Source organism: Mauremys reevesii, linkage group 22 (assembly GCF_016161935.1).
Source record: "Mauremys reevesii isolate NIE-2019 linkage group 22, ASM1616193v1, whole genome shotgun sequence".
Taxonomy (NCBI): Eukaryota; Metazoa; Chordata; order Testudines; family Geoemydidae; genus Mauremys; species Mauremys reevesii.
This window is the reverse complement of record NC_052644.1, coordinates 16712129-16728827: the sequence shown is the minus strand read 5'-3', so window position 1 is coordinate 16728827 and position 16699 is coordinate 16712129. Positions and strand designations below refer to the sequence as shown.

Here is a 16699-nt window from a genome sequence, read left to right as displayed (position 1 = left end):
TTGGTGAGAGAACTCCCACAGTTTCTGTTCAGCCTCCTGTCCTGACAGGGACCTGACTTCCCCTTCCAGGAGATGTTCCTGTAGTGGTGGGTTGAGGGGAACCCGGGCCCGCCCTCTACTCCGGGTTCCAGCCCAGGGACCCTAATGGTAGCAGTTGTTGGCAGCCAACCTTTCACTGCCAGAGTTGCTACGTTTCCCTGGGCCACTTTCCCACAGCTCTCCTGCTTCTCCCTTCTTCACCCTTACCTTAGGGCTCCTTTAACGATGTTTTAGGGTATCTTCAGTAACCAGCCTTTCAGCCACACTTCCTCTCCTCTGGCTCCTGACTCCCTGCCCGACTGGAGTGAGCCCTTTTTATAGTATCAGCAGGGCCTTAATTAGAGTTAGGTGGTCACATTAACTGAATGGCCTCACCTGACTCTTTACAGCTTAATTAAAGTCAGGTGTTCTCATTATCCTGGAGCAGCCCCTGCTCTGGTCAGTCAGGTAACAGAAAACTGTTAATCCAGTGGCCAGAATATCTGCCTTCTGCTATTCCGCTGTCATAAACAGATAGTTAAGGATTAAGGTATCTTCTACCTATAAAGGGTTAACAAGCTCAGTAACCTGACGGACACCTGACCAGAGGACCAATCAAGGGACAAGATAATTTCAAATCTCTGTGGAGGGAAGTCTTTGTTTGTGTTCTTTGTTTGGTGGTTGTTCTCTCTTTGGATCTAAGCGGGCCAGACGTATATCCAGGCTCTCCAAGCTTCCTGAAGTATTTTCTTCTATTCAGTATAGTGAGTATTAGAATGGCGGATTGGTCTTATAATTAATTTCTGTATTTGCAAATGTGTGTTTGCTGGAGAAATCTCTTTATTTCTGTTTGCTGTTACTTTTGATTATTCTGAGAAGGGAGGGGGGAGTCCCTCTAGGTTTATAAGCTAGACCCTGTGATATTTTTCTTCCTGTTGTTACAGATATAGTGTTACTTTCTTTCTTTCTTTTAATAAAATATTTTCTTTTTAGAACCTGATTGATTTCTTCCCTTGTTTGGAATCTCAGGGGAAGAGGAGGGGGGGGGAAAGGGAATCCCTCTTTGTTTGATTCAAGGAGTTTGAATCAAGGTGATCTCTCCCAACGGCTAAGGGAGGGGGAGGTGGGTGAATGGGCTATTTCCCTTTGTGTTAAGATCCAAGGAGTTTGGATCGGTGTTCCCCAGAGAAAGTTTTGCGGGAGCAGGGAGTGTGCTAGACACTGGAATTTCTAGCTGGTGGCAGCATTACCAGATCTGAACTAGGATTTAAGTTTAGAGGACCCCATGCAGGTCCCCATCTTGTGGACGCTAAAGTTCAAAGTGGGGAATAAACCTATGACACTGCTGTACCCAACTGGCCTGGGTCTATCACACTGTATTTACTGGAGAATAGCTGCGACGGAGCAAGTGAAACAATGGACATCATGGTGTCTAAAGCTGGAAGGAAGCACTCTCATCGTCTATAGCATGGTCCAGAGAACTTTCCCAAACAATTCATGTTTGCAGAGAAGTACCTTTAGAAAAAAAATTCCAGTGATGGAGGATGCACCACAAAATCTCGTAAATTGTAACAATGGCTAATAACCCTCATTCCTAAAAATTTACACTTTATTTCTAGACTGACTTTCCTAGTTTCACTTTCCAGCCATTTGATTTTGACAGACCATTCTCTGCTAGAGTAAAGAGCCCTTTATAGATTCATAGACGTTAGGACTGGAAGGGACCTCGAGAGGTCATCGAGTCCAGTCACCTGTCCTCATGGCAGGACCAAATACTGTCTAGACCATCCCTGATAGACATTTATCTCACCTACTCTTAAATATCTCCAGAGATGGAGAGTCCACAACCTCCTAGGCAGTTTATTCCAATGTTTAACCACCCTGACAGTTAGGAACTTTTTCCTCATGTCCAACCTAAACCTCCCTTGCTGCAGTTTAAGCCCATTGCTTCTTCTACTATCCTTAGAGGCTAAGAGGAACAAGTTTTCTCCCATCTCTTTATGACACCCTTTTAGATACCTGAAAACTGCTATAATCTTCCCTCTCAGTCTTCTCTTTTCCAAACTAAACAAACCCAATTCTTTCAGCCTTCCTTCATAGGTTGTTTTCTCTAGACCTTTAATCATTCATGTTGCTCTTCTCTGGACCCACTCCAATTTCTCCACATCTTTCTTGTAATGCAGTGCCCAGAACTGGACACAATACTCCAACTGAGGCCTGACCAGTGCAGAGTAGAGGGGAAGAATGACTTCTCATGTCTTGCTCACAAAACACCTGTTAATGCATCCCAGAATCACATTTGCTTTTTTTTGCAACAGCATCACACTGTTGACTCATATTTAGCTTGTGGTCCACTATAACCCCTAAATCCCTTTCTGCTGTACTCCTTCCTAGACAGTCTCTTCCCATTCTGTACGTGTGAAACTGATTGTTCCTTCTTAAGTGGAACACTTTGTATTTGTCTTTATCAAACTTCATCCTGTTTACCTCAGACCATTTCTCCAATTTGTCCAGATCATTTTGAATTATGACCCTGTCCTCCAATCCAGTTGCAATCCCTCCAAGTTTGGTATCATCTGCAAACTTGATAAGCGTACTTTCTATGCCAATATCTATGTCGTTGATGAAGATATTGAACAGAGTCGGTCCCAAAACAGACCCCTGCGGAACCCCATTCGTTATACCTTTACAGCAGGATTGGTGGGTGAGTCTATTTCAATTTCAACAATGTATGAGCAGCACAGCACAGAACAAGCAAGCCCTCATATACGTTATCGACAAAATTAGCCAAGTAATCTGCTCTATAAAAAGGAGAAGTAGAGCACAAGGCAGAAAAAGGCCACAGACTTACTTATTATCTTTTCCATTTCTCATAAAAAAGACAAAAATATATTTAAAGATAACAATAGCACCTTTTGCAATATATGGCCAAGAACAAAGGTAACTAATAGTTAAAATATCAAAAGCTGTATTTATTGGAGAATAGCTGTGAGAGAGCAAGTGACACAATGAATATCATACTGTCTAAGGCTGGAAGGAAACACTCTCAAAATCTATTACATGCGCCAGAGTAAATCCACCAAACAATTAAGGTTTGCAGTAGAGCAGTACCTTTAGAAAAAAATGTCCATTGATAAAGGATCCACCACTATCCACTGTAAATTATTAGAAAAGCTAATCATCCTCACTCTCTAAAATTTATACCTTATTTCTAGTCTGACTTTCCTAGTTTCAGTTTCCAGCCATTGGATTTTGCTGGACCATTCTCTGCTAGACTAAAGAGCCCATTATCACATATATGTTCTCTGTCTACATTCAGCTAGAGTGTAACCAAGTCACCCTTTTTCTTTGGTGAGCTAAATAGATTGAGCTCTTTGAGTCTATCACTATAAGACATGTTATCTAATCCTTTAATCATTCTGGTGCTCTTCTATGAACCCTCTCCAGTTTGACAACTTCTTTCTTCTGTTGCGGACACCTGAACTGCACTCAGTATTCCAGCAACAGAGCCAAATACAGAGCTAAAATAACCCCTATTGTCCTAATTAAGATCCTCTCCATGCCCTCTTTTGGGGCCTTGAGAACACTTTCCTACTGAAGGGCTTGCGTGAGCTCCAGTGAAGGGGTACCCTTTTTCTGAGACAGAAGTTGCACTCACAGGCAGGACCCACCAATCAGCTCCTCCTACACCGCAGCGCTTCCTACTCACCACTGATCACCTCTTCTGAAGAGGGCAGAAGGCGCTGGAGGAGGAGAGGAGGAAGGAAGAGGTGGAATGAGGGTGGGGCACTCTTGGGAGGAGGGGAACAGGGCAGGAAGATGCAGAGCGGGAGCGGGCAAGGATGGGGCCTTAAGTGAAGGGGTTAGGAAAGGCAGGGCCTGGGGCAGAGAGGTTGTCAAGCAGCCATGCGGAAATCAAAAAGTTGGTGCCTGTGCCTACACTACCCCCACATGATTGGGTAACTGAATCAAAACTTAGCTATGTCACCTTCATTTTGAAGTAAAAAAACAGAATATTCCTTTTCAACTCGGAGGAAATAGAAACTTTTGCCTCTACTGAGATGCTTTTGCCTCTTGCTTGTCCTTTTTTTCATCCAAAATGTTTATTTCCACCTGAAATAGACACATTCCCATGGAAAGTTTCTGCCAACACCTTCCTCTCATAGTGAATACACCGGTCCAGAAGACCAGAGTATCTAGGTTCTATTTCCTGCTCTAGCACAGATTCCTGTGTCAATATTAGCACTTCCTTTGCAGGGAAATTGTCCAAGTGTCTACACTGGGTGCTCTACACAGGATGTGGTTTCCCAGTTTTGGGGAGGCTCTTTGGGGAGGTCAATTCTCTCTCCGTCCCTGAGGCACAGGGTGGAGTGTCTGCATGGCCTCAGTTTCTACAAGGTCAGGCACCGCACTAGCAACTCGGTCCTGCCTCACTACCCAGCCAGAGCTTCTTGATTGAATAAATATGTTCAGTTCCTGTAGCACGTGGATCTTTTCCTATCGTACCCGACTGCCCTTGAACCTCTGGCCCTCTGATTTTCTTTGCAAAGTGAGGTCTCAGCTTGATGACATTCCACGATTCCAGTGTAATCTACACAGACCCCCCCCCACTTCCCAGATCCATGGGGCATGCAATGATAGCATCCCTTCTGCAGCTGAAATTGTTGGAATCATTAAGGGCACACATAGTTTGGTCAGTCAACTGTAACCAATGAGTAAAGTCGGCAAACTCACCCTTTTCCTCCTGGAGTTGTTCTGCAAAAAAACAATGGGGAGGAGAAAAAAACAGTTCAGTGTATGTCCATTGACTTATGAATTGAAAAGTGTGAATGAGATCTTTTCTTACTTGATTAGCATAAATATTGGCCATGGGTAGTGAACTAGCCATTCAATCCGTGGGCTTGCCCCATTCCTATCCCACTATGTAGTAGATAGAGGAGAGCATATTTTTACTTTAATCAATTTTAGAAGAAGCTTCATGGCCACAAGTAATTAGCAAAAGGTGAATATGAAACACTACGCTCCTCTGCTAATATGGGTTCTGCTATGACAGGAGCAGTAACGCCATTTACATCATGAGCTGAATAACATTTACTTATTTCAATTCAACGTCCTTTCAGTGTGTACATTGCCTTTCCTAATGTGTCTCTACAGGAGTCTTATTGTTCTTAGAGAATACAAACAAGTAGTGGGTGAGTCTATTTACATTTCAAAAATGTATGAGCAGCACTGCTCAGAACCAGCAAGTCCTCATATAAGTTATTGACAAAATTAGCCAAGTAATCTGCTCTATCAAAAAGATCATCCACATGCTCTCTGGTTTTGGGCCTAGCGAACACTTTCCTACTGAAGGGCTTGTGTGAGCTCCAGTGAAAGGGGAACCCTTTTCCTGAGACAGAAATTGCACGCACAGGCAGGCCTCACCAATCAGCTCCTCCCCCTCCACCGCAGCATCTTCTGCCCACCACTGATCACCTCTTCTGGAGAGGGCAGAAGGCACTGGTGGGGGAGGAGACGAGGAAGGAAGAGGTGGACTGAGGGTGGGGCACTCTTGGCGGGGAGAAAATGGCAGGAAGAGGCAGAGTTAGAGCAGGCAAGGTTGGGGCCTTGAGGGAAGGGGCATAGTAGGGGCAGGGCCTGGGGCAGAGAGGTTGTCAAGCACCCTTGTGGAAATCAAAAAGTTGGTGCCTGTGCCTTCACTACCCCCACGTGATTAGGTAACTGAATCGAAACTTAACAATGTCTCCTTCATTTTGAAGTCAAAAATCAGAATATTCCTTTTCAACTTGGAGGAAATAAAAACTTTTGCCTCTACTGAGATGCTTTGGCTTCTTTCTTGTCTTTTTTTCCATCCAAAATGTTTGTTTCCACCTGAAATGGACACATTCCCATGGAAAGTCTCTGCCAACACCTTCCTCTCATAGTGAATACACCGGTCCAGAAGACCAGAGTATCTAGGTTCTATTTCCTGCTCTAGCACACATTCCTGTGTCAATATTAGCACTTCCTTTGCAGGGAAATTGTCAAAGAGCTTATTCTGGGTGCTCTGCACAGGATGTGTTTTCCCAGTTTGGGGGAAGCTCTTTGGGGAGGACAATTCTCCCTCCATCCCTGAGGCACAGGGTGGAGTGTTTTCATGGCCTCGGTTACTACAAGGTGACTAGCAGCTCGGCCCTGACACACTCCCCAGCCAGAGCTTCTTCATTGAATGGATATGTTCAGTTCCTCATAGACTCACAGAATTTAAGGTCAGAAGGGACCATTATGATCATCTAGTCTGACCTCCTGCACAATGCAGGCCACAGAATCTCACCCATCCACTTCTATAACAACCCTCTAACCTATGTCTGAGTTATTGAGGTCCTCAAATTGTGGTTTGAAGACCTCAAGCTGCAGAGAATCCTCCAGAAAGTGACCCGTGCCCCATGCTGCAGAGGAAGGCGAAAAACCTCCAGGGCCTCTGCCAATCTGCCCTGGAGGAAAATTCTTTCCCAACACCAAATATGGCAATCAGTTAACCCCTGAGCATTTGGGTAAGACTCACCAGCCAGCATCCAGGAAAGAATTCTCTACAGTAACTCCATATAAGATCCCATCACTGACCACTGGGCATACTTTCCTGCTGATAACCCATGATCAATTGCTAAATTAATTGCCAAAATTAGGCTATGCCATCATACCATACCCTCCATAAACTCATCAAGCTTAGTGTTAAACCAGATATGTCTTTTGCCCTCACTACTCCCATGGAAGGCTGTTCCAGAACTTCACTCCTCTAATGGTTAGAAACCTTCATCTAATTTCAAGACTAAACTTCCTAGTTTCCAGTTTATACCCATTTGTTCTTGTGTCCACATTGGTACTAAGGTTAAATAATTTCTCTCCCTCCCTGATATTAATACCTCTGATATATTTATAAAGAGCAATCATAACCTCCTCAACCTTCTTTTGGTTAAGCTAAACAAGCCAAGCTCTTTGAGTTTCCTTTCATAAGACAGGTTTTCCATTCCTCGGATCATCCTAGTAGCCCATCTCTGAACCTGTTCCACTTTGAATTCATCCTTCTTAATCATTGGAGACCAGAACTGTACACAGTATTCCAGATGAGGTCTCACCAGTGCCTTGTACAACGGCACTAACACCTCCTTATCTTTGCAGGAAATACCTCGCCTGATGCATCCTAAAACTGCATTAGCTTTTTTAACGGCCATATCACATTGGCGTCTCATAGTCATCCTGTGATCAACAAATACTCCGAGGTCCTTCTCCTCCCCCGTTACTTCCAACTGATATGTCACCAATTTATAACTAAAATTCTTGTTATTAGTCACTAAATGCATGACCTTGCACTTTTCACTATTAAATTTCATCCTATTACTACTACTCCAGTTTACAAGGTCATCTGGATCTTCCTGTATGATATCCCGGTCCTTCTCTGTGTTAGCAATACCTCCCAGCTTTGTGTCATCCGCAAACTTTATTAGCACATTCCCGCTTTTTGTGCCAAGGTCAGTAATAAAAAGGTTAAATAAGATTGGTCCCAAAACTGATCCCTGAGGAACTCCACTAGTAACCTCCTTCCAGCCTGACAGTTCACTTTTCAGTACAACCCGCTGTAGTCTTCCCTTTAACCAGTTCCTTATACACCTTTCAATTTTCACACTGATCCCCATATTTTCCAATTTAACTAATAATTCCCCATGTGGAACCGTGTCAAATGCCTTACTGAAATCGAGGTAAATTAGATCCACTGCATTTCCTTTGTCTAAAAAAATTGTTACCTTCTCAAAGAAGGAGATCAGGTTGGTTTCACACGATCTACCTTATGTAAAACCATGTTGTATTTTGTCCCAGTTACCATTGACCTCAATGTTCTTAACTACTTTATCTTTCAAAATTTTTTCCAAGACCTTACATACTACAGATGTCAAACTAACAGGCCTATAGTTACTCGGATCACCTTTTTTCCCCTTTCTTAAATATAGGAACTATGCTAGCAATTCTCCAGTTGTACGGTACAACCCCTGAGTTTACTGATTCATTAAAAATTCTTGCTAATGGGCTTGCAATTTCATGTGCCAGTTCCTTTAATATTCTTGGATGAAGATTATCTGGGCAATCTGATTTTGTCCCATTAAGCTGTTCGAGTTTGGCTTCTACCTCGGATGTGGTAATATCTACCTCCATATCCTCATTCCCATTTGTCATTCTGCCATTATCTCTAAGCTCCTCATTAGCCTTATTAAAGACTGAAGTATTTATTTAGATATTGGGCTATGCCTAGATAATCCTTAACCTCCTGTAGCACGTGGATGTTTTTCCTATCATACCCGAATGCTCTTGAACCTCTGCCCCTCTGACTTTCTTTGCAAAGTGAGGTCTCAGCTTGATGGGATTCCATGATTCCAGAGTAATCTACACAGACCCCCCAACTTCCCAGATCCATGGGGCATGCAATGATAGCATCTCTACTGCCATTGAAGTTGTTGCAATCAACATAGGGCAGACAAAGTTTGGTTACTTGACTGTAACTATTCATTAAAATAGGCAAACTCACCCATTTGCTCCTGGGGTTCCTCTGCAAAAGAACAATAGGGAGGAGAAGAAAACAGTTCAGTGTATGTCCAATGACTTATAAATTGAAGAAGGTGAATGAGATCCTTTCTTTGTTGATTAGCATAAATATTGGCAATGGATAGTGAACTAGCTGTTTAATCCGTGGGCTAGACCCATTCCTATTTCCCTACATAGTAGATTGAGGAGATTATATTCTTGCTTTAATCAATTTAAGAAGAAGCTTCATGATGACAAGTAATTAGCAAAAGGTGAATATGAAACACTATGCTCCTCTGCTAATAAGGGTTCTGCTATGAAAGGAGTGGTAACACCATTTACACAATGAGCTGAATTCCATTTGCTTATTTCAATGCAGAGTCCTTTCACTGTGTACATTGCCTTTCACAGTGGGTCTCTGCAAGAGTGTAATGGTTCTTGGAGAATACAAACAGGTAGTGGGTGAGTCTATTTAAATTTCAACAATGTATGAGCAGACTACTCAGAACCAGCAAGTGCCCTGACATGTTATTGACAAAATTAGCCAAGTCATCCGCTCTATCAAAAAGAGGAGTAGAGCACATGGACGAAAAAGGCAACAGACTTATTTATTGTCTTTTCCATTTCTCCTAAAAAAGAGAAAAATATATTTACAAACAACAAAAGCATCTTTTGTAATATATGGCCAAGAACAAAGATAAATAATAGTTACAATAACAAAAGCTGTATTTATTGGTGAATAGCTGTGAGGGAGCAAGTGACACAATGAATGTCATACTGCCTAAGGCCAAAAGGAGACACTCTCACCATCTATTGAATGCATCAGAGAACTTCCCCCAAACAATTCATGTTTGCAGTAAAGCAGTACCTTTAGAAAAATTGTCCAGTGATGGAGGATGCACCACAAATCCTCGTCTATTGTGACAATGGTTAGTCAGCCTCACTCTTAACAATTTATACCTTATTTCTAGTCTGACTTTCCTAGTATCAGTTTCCAGCCATTGGATTTTGCTAGACCATTCTCTGCTGGACTAAAGAGCTCATTATCACATATAAGTTCTCTGTCTACATATGGCTAGAGTGTAATCAAGTCACCCCGTTTCTTTGGGGAGCTAAATAGATTGAGCTCTTTGAGTCTATCACTATAACACATGTTATCTAATCCTTTAATCATTCTGGTGCTCTCCAGTTTGACAACTTCTTTCTTCTGTTGGAGACACCAGAACTCCATTAAGTATTCCAGAAACCGAGCCAAATACTGAGCTAATATAACTCCTACAGTCCTAATTAACATCATCCCCATGCCCTCTGGTTTGGGGCCTAGCACACACTTTCCTACTGAAGGGCTTCTGTGAGCTACAGTGAACAGGGTACCCTTTTTCTTAGACAGAAATTGCACTCACAGGCAGGCCCCACCAATCAGCTCCTCCCCCTCCGTTGCAGCGCCTCCTGCTCACCACTGATCTGTTCTTCTGGAGAGGGCAGAGGGCACTTGGGGGCGGGGAGGAGCTGACGAAAGAAGAAGTGGAACAAGGGTGGGGCATTCATGGAGAGGGGAAACAGGGCAGGAACAGGCAGAGAGGGATTGGGCAAGGGTGGGGTGTTAAGTGAAGGAGATTAGGAGGCAGGGCCTGGGGCAGAGAGGTTTTCAAGCCCCCTGTGGAAATCAAAAGTTGGCGCCTGTGCCTACACTACCCCCAACATGATTGTCTGACTGAATCGAAACTTAACAATCTCTCCTTCATTTTGAAATAAAAAAAACAGAATATTCCTTTTCAGCTCGGAGGAAATAAAAACTTCTGACTCTACTGAGATGGTTTTGCTTCTTTCTTGTTCTTTTTCCATTCAAAACGTTTTTTTTTCCCACCTGAAATACACACATTCCCATGGAAAGTTTCTGCCAACACCTTCCTCTCATAGTGAATACAACGGTCGAGAAGACAAAGTATCTAGGTTCTATTTCCTGCTCCAGCACACATTCCTCTGTCAATATTAGCACTTCATTTGCAGGGAAATTGTCAAATAGCCTATACTGGGTGCTCTGCACAGAATGTGGGTTCCCAGCTTGGGGGAAGCTCTTTGGGGAGGACAATTCTCCCTCCATACCTGAGGCAGACGGTGGAGTGGCTGCATGGCCTCAGTTACTAGAAGGTCAGACACAGCACTAGCAACTCGGTCCTGCCACATTCCCCAGCCAGAGCTTCTACATTGAATGGATGTGTTTGGTTCCTGTAGCGCGTGGATTTTCTTCCTGTCATACCCGACTGCCCTTGAATCCCTGCACCTATGACTTTCTTTGCAAAGAGCTGGTGAGGTCTCGGCTTGATTACTTACCACGATTCAATAGTAATCTACACAGACCTGCCCCCCACTTCCCAGATCCACGGGACATGCAATGATAGCGTCCCTACTGTCGTTGAAGTTGTTGCAACCAATACAGGGCACACAAAGTTTGATTAGTCAACTGTAACAACTGAGTAAAGTAGGAAAACTCACCCTTTTTCTCCTGGAGTTCCTCTGCAAAAGAACAATGGGGAGGAGAAGAAAACAGTTTAGTGTATGTCCATTGACTTATGAATTGAAGAGGGTGAATGAGATACTTTCTTTGTTGATTAGCATAAATATTGGCCATGGATAGTCAATTAGCTCCTCAATCCATGGGCTAGCCCCATTCCTATCTCACCACGTAGTAAATAGAGGAGTTAATATTCTTGCTTTAGTTAATTTAAAAAGAAGTTTCTTGGCCACAAGTAACTAGCAAAAGGTGAATATGAAAGACTACGCTCCTCTGCTAATATGGGTTCTGCTATGAAAGGAGCAGTAACACCATTAACATCATGAGCTGAATTCCATTTGCTTATTTAAATGCAGAGTCCTTTCAATGTGTACATTGCCTTTCATAGTGTGTCTCTGCAAGGGCGTTATGGTTCTTGGCAGATACAAACAGGTAGTGGGTGAGTCTATTTAAATTTTAATAATGTATGAGCAGCACTGCTCAGGACCAGGAAGTGCTCATGTACGTTATTGACAAATTAGCCGAGTAATCTGCTCTATCAAAATGAGAAGTAGAGCACATGGAAGAAAAAGGCCACAGACTTACTTATTGTCTTTTCCATTTCTCCAAAAAAGAACAAAAATATATTTAAAGATAACAATAGCTCCTTTTGTAATATTTGGCTAAGAACAAAGGTAACTAATAGTTAAAATATCAAAAGCTCTATTTATGGAGAATAGCTGTGAGGTGAACAAGTGAGGCCGTAAGGAAGCACTCTCATCATCTATTGAATGCGTCAGAGAACTTCCCCCAAACAATTCATGTTTGCAGTAGAGCAGTACCTTTAGAAAATGTCCAGTGATGGAGGATCCACCACAACCCCCTGTAAATTGTTAGAAAGGCTATTGACCTCCTCTCAGAAAAATTTATACCTTATTTCTAGTCTGACTTTCCTAGTTTCAGTTTCCAGCCATTGGATTTTGCTAGACTAAAGAGTCCATTATCACATATATGATCTCTATCTGCTTACATCTAGATTGTAATCAAGTCACCTTTTTTCTTTGCTGCGTTAAATAGATTTAACTCTTTGAGTCTATCCCTATAACACATGCAATCTAATCCTTTAATCATTCTGGTGCTCTTCTATGAACCCTCTCCAGTTTGACAACTTCTTTCTTCAATTGGGGACACCAGAACTGCACACAGTATTCCAGCAACAGAGCCAAATACTGAGCTAATATAACCCCTATAGTCCTAATTAACGTCATCCCCATGCCCTCTGGTTTGGGGCCTAGTGAACACTTTCCTACTGAAGGGCTTTTGTGGGCTCCAGTGAAAGGGGTACCCTTTTTCTGAGACAGAAATTGCACTCACAGGAAGGCCAAACCAATCAGCTCCTCCCTCTCCACCACAGTGCCTCCTACTCACCATTGACTACCTCTTCTGGAGAGGGCAGAAGGTGCTGAGTAAGGAAGTGGTGGAACGATGGTGGGGCACTATTGGGAGGGGAAAGAACAGGGCAAGAAGAGGCAGAGTTAAAGCGGGCAAGGATGTGGCCTTGAGGGAAGAGGTATAGTAGTGGCAGGGCCTGGGGTAGAGAGGTTGTCAAATACCCGTGAGAAAATAAAAAAGTTGGCACCTGTGCCTTCCCTGACCGCTCAATATTTCGTAACTGAATCGAATCTTAACAATGTCTCAGTTCCTGCTCTATTAAAACAGGAACGTGGGGTGAGGTCTAATAACTCAATGATTTCTCTTTTCATTCTACAAGACTCCTACACAGCAGTAGAGCACACAGAAGAAAAAGGACAAAGACTTACTCATTCTCTTTTCCAAATCTCCTGAAAAAGAAAAAATAAATAATAGCACCTTTTGTAATAATATGGCCAAGAAGAAAGATAACATAGTTAAAATTTCAAAAGCTGTTTTTATAGGAGAATAGCTGCGAGGGAGCAAGTGACACAATGAACTCCATGGTGTCTAAGGCTGGAAGGAAGCACTCTCATCATCTACAATATGGTCCAGAGAACTTCCCCAAACAATTCATGTTTGCAGTAGAGCAGTACCTTCATAAAAATGTCAAGTGATGGAGGATGCACCACAATCCCTCGTCAATTGTAACAATGGTTAATCACCCTCACTTTTAAAAATGTATACCTTATTGCTAGTCTGAATTTCATAGTTTCACTTTCCAGCCATTGGATTTTGCTAGACCATTCTCTGCTAGACTAAAGAGCCCATTATCACATACATGTTCTCTATCTACATATGTCTAGAGTGTAATCAAATCACTCCTTTTCTTTGGCAAGCTAAAGAGATTCAGCTCTTTCAGTCTATCACTAGAACACATGTTATCTAATTCTTTATCATTCCTGTGCTTTTCTATGAACCCTCTCTAGTTTGACAACTTCTTTCTTCAGTTGGGGACACGGGAACTGCACTCAGTATAACAGCAACAGAGTCAAATACTGAGTTATTGTAACCCCTAGAGTACTAATTAACATCATCCCCATGCCCTCTGGTTTGGGGCATAGCAAACACTTTCCAACTGAAGGGCTTGTGTGAGCTCCAGTGAAAGGGGTACCCTTTTTCTGAGACAGAAATTGCACTCACAGGCAGGCCCCACCAATCAGCTTCTCCCCCTCCACTGCAGCGCCTCCTGCTCATCACTGATCAGCTCTTGTGGAGAGGGCAGGTGGCGCTGGTGGGGGAGGAGTCGTGGAAGGAAGATTTGGAATGATGGTGGGGCACACTTGGCGGGGAGAAAAGGGCAGGAAGAGGCAGAATTAAAGCGGGCGAAGTTGGGGCCCTGTTCCCAGGGCCCGCTTTAGGCAATAGTGCGGCAAGTATTCCCGCCTCGGCCCCCCCCCTTTTTTCTTTTTCCCTTTGGGAGTAAAAAGCTGGGAACCGGCCCTGAACCAACATGTTACCTGTCAGCTGAGGCTTTCAGGCAGAGCTGGAACTGACACTGCAGTTCTGGCTTCAGTTGCTACATGGCGCTCATGACAGCCTGAGTTTCACAGGCTGCACTGCAGTTCAGGCTGCCCTGCCGTTGGAGAGCCGGAGCATCATCCCCCGGAGCTGAGCCCGGGCTGCGGCGGCGAGAGGGGCTCAGATCCGGGGGATGATGCTCTGGCTCTCCAGCAGCAGGGCAGCCTGAATTCCAGTCCAGCCTGCGTGTGAGGAGCCGGGGAGGGAGGGAAGTGGGGCCCGGGATTCAGTGAGGGAGGAGGGGTCCTGCTGCTACTGCTGCTTTGCTCTGAGTCTCCCCAGGGCCGCGTAGTGTTTCCCTCCTCGAGTGGGTTTTGCATGGTGCCGCCGGGCTGGGCAGGGAGCGCAGATCTGGGCTGACACGCTGACAGGGAGAGTGGCTGGACAGCCCAAGCTGCCAGGGAGCTGCCGCCTCCTGCCCCCAGACCCAGCCCGCCACCCACCTCCCCCACCACAGCCCTGCGCTGCCTGCCCTGGGCAGGGAGAGGCAGAGCCCGGCTCTGAGCGGGGCAGCGGGGGATACTGCCCTGCCGAGGGACTCCCGCAGCTCGGGCACCTGGGGGGTCAGTGTCTGTCCTCTCAGCTCTGCCTGTAGGGGGCTGGGGAAGCAGCTGTCAGCACCTGCCCCTCTCAGCCCTTGCACCCCCCATCCCGCTCACAGCCTCTTTGCTTGTACCTCCCCCCATTGCTCCTTCACTGCACTCCTTCCCCTTGTACTCTCCCTTCACCCTCACCTCTGCCCTTGAACCCGCCAACAGCCCTCTCCTCCCGCACTTTCCCCTTCCCCTGCACTTCTTATCCCGCAACCCTCTTGATACTTCCTCTCCTCCTCCACCCTCCTCCGCAAGTACATCACACCCTGCTTCTCTGCCAGTGTAGAGCCCCCAAGCACCCCCACACCCACTCCTATGCCTGAACTCTCTTTAATAGATCCCCATTCATTTCTGGGTACAAGGTTTGAGGGTTAGTCCCTATGCCTCCCATGTGCATTTGGAGCACTAAAGATGGGGTTGGAGGGGGGCGAGATTTATACTAAAGTGAAATAAAAATAGGAGAAACGGTTTGATCCCCACTGCAAGTGTAAATGGGAATTGCTGTAATGAACGAGGAGGTCATGTTTGGAGGTGTGGAGCCCAGGGCTAGGGTAGCAGAGTGTGCGGGTGGGGGAGGGCACTGGTTGGGGGGAGGAGGCCATAGCTCAGGTGGGGGGCAGCCAGAATATTTTTGCTTGGGTCAGCAAAAAAGCTAGATCCAGCCTTGCTTGAAGGAAGGGGTATAGTAGTGGCAGGGCCTGGAGCAGAGAGGTGGATGAATACCCACGAGGAAATCAAAAAGTTGGCACCTGTGTCTACATTGACCCCACATTATTTTGTAACTGAATCAAATCTTAACTATGTCTCAGTTCCTGCTCTATCAAAACAGGAAAGTGGGGTGAGGTCTAATAACTCAATGATTTTTCTTTTCATTCTACAAGACTCCTACACAGAAGTAGAGCACACGGAAGAAAAAGGACCACAGACTTACTCATTCTCTTTTCCAACTCTCCTAAAAAGAAAAAAATATATTTAAAGATAATAATAGCACCTTTTGTAATATGATGGCCAAGTAGAAAGATAACTAATAGTTGAAATATCAAAAGCTGTATTTATTGGAGAATAGTTGTGAGGGAGTAAGTGACACAATTAACATCATGGTGTCTAAGGCTGGAAGGAAACACTCCCATCATCTATAACATGGTCCAGAGAACTTCCCCCAAACAATTAATGTTTGCAGTAGAGCAGTACATTTAGAAAAAAATTCCAGTGATGGAGGATGCAGCACAAACCCTCGTAAATTGTAACATTGGCTAATCATCCTCACTCTCCAAAATTTATACCTTATTTCTAGTCTGACTTTCGTAGCATCAGCTTCCAGCCATTGGATTTTGCTAGACCATTATCTGCTAGACTAAAGAGCCAATTATCACATATATGTTCTCTATCTACATACGTCTAGAGTGTAACCAAGTCACCCCTTTTCTTTGGTGAACTAAATAGATTGAGCTCTTTGAGTCTATCACTATAACACATGATATCTAATCCTTTAATCATTCCTGTGCTCTTCTATGAACCCTCTCCAGTTTGACAACTTCTTTCTTCAGTTGGGGACACCGGAACTGCACTCAGTATTCCAGCAACAGAGCCAAATACTGAGCTAATATAACCCCTATAGTCCTAATTAACATCATTCCCACGTCCTCTGGTTTCAGGCCTAGCGAACGCTTTCCTACTGAAGGGCTTGTGTGAGCTCCAGTGAAAGGGGTACCCTTTTTCTGAGACAGAAATTGCACTCACAGGCACGACCCACCAATCAGGTCCTCCTCCACTGCAGCGCCTCCTACTCACCACTGATCACCACTTCTGGAGGGGGTAGAGGGCATTGGTGGGGGAGGAGATAAGGAAGGAAGAGGTGGAACGAGGGTGGGGCACTCATGGGAGGGGGGAACAGGGCAGGAAGAGGCAGAGAGGGAGCGGGCAAGGATGGGGCCTTAAGTGAAGGGGTTAGGAAAGGCAGGGCCTGGGCCAGAGAGGTTGTCAAGCACCCCTGTGGAAATCAAAAAGTTGGTGCCTATGCCTACACTGCCCCCACATGATTGGGTAACTG

The 16699-nt window shown here is 44.6% G+C and overlaps 1 protein-coding gene across 1 annotated transcript in view; it reads right to left on the bottom strand.

Moving 5' to 3' along the window:
• The window catches only part of LOC120388859, a 69391-nt gene that overhangs the window by 7040 nt on the left and 45652 nt on the right, over positions 1-16699 (bottom strand). The window contains exons 10-14 of the mRNA XM_039510950.1: positions 15581-15601; positions 12886-12906; positions 11068-11088; positions 8576-8596; positions 4753-4773 (exon numbers count right to left, since the gene is read on the bottom strand). Coding sequence (XP_039366884.1) covers positions 4753-4773; positions 8576-8596; positions 11068-11088; positions 12886-12906; positions 15581-15601 — 105 coding nt within the window. The remainder of the gene's footprint in view (positions 1-4752; positions 4774-8575; positions 8597-11067; positions 11089-12885; positions 12907-15580; positions 15602-16699) is intronic.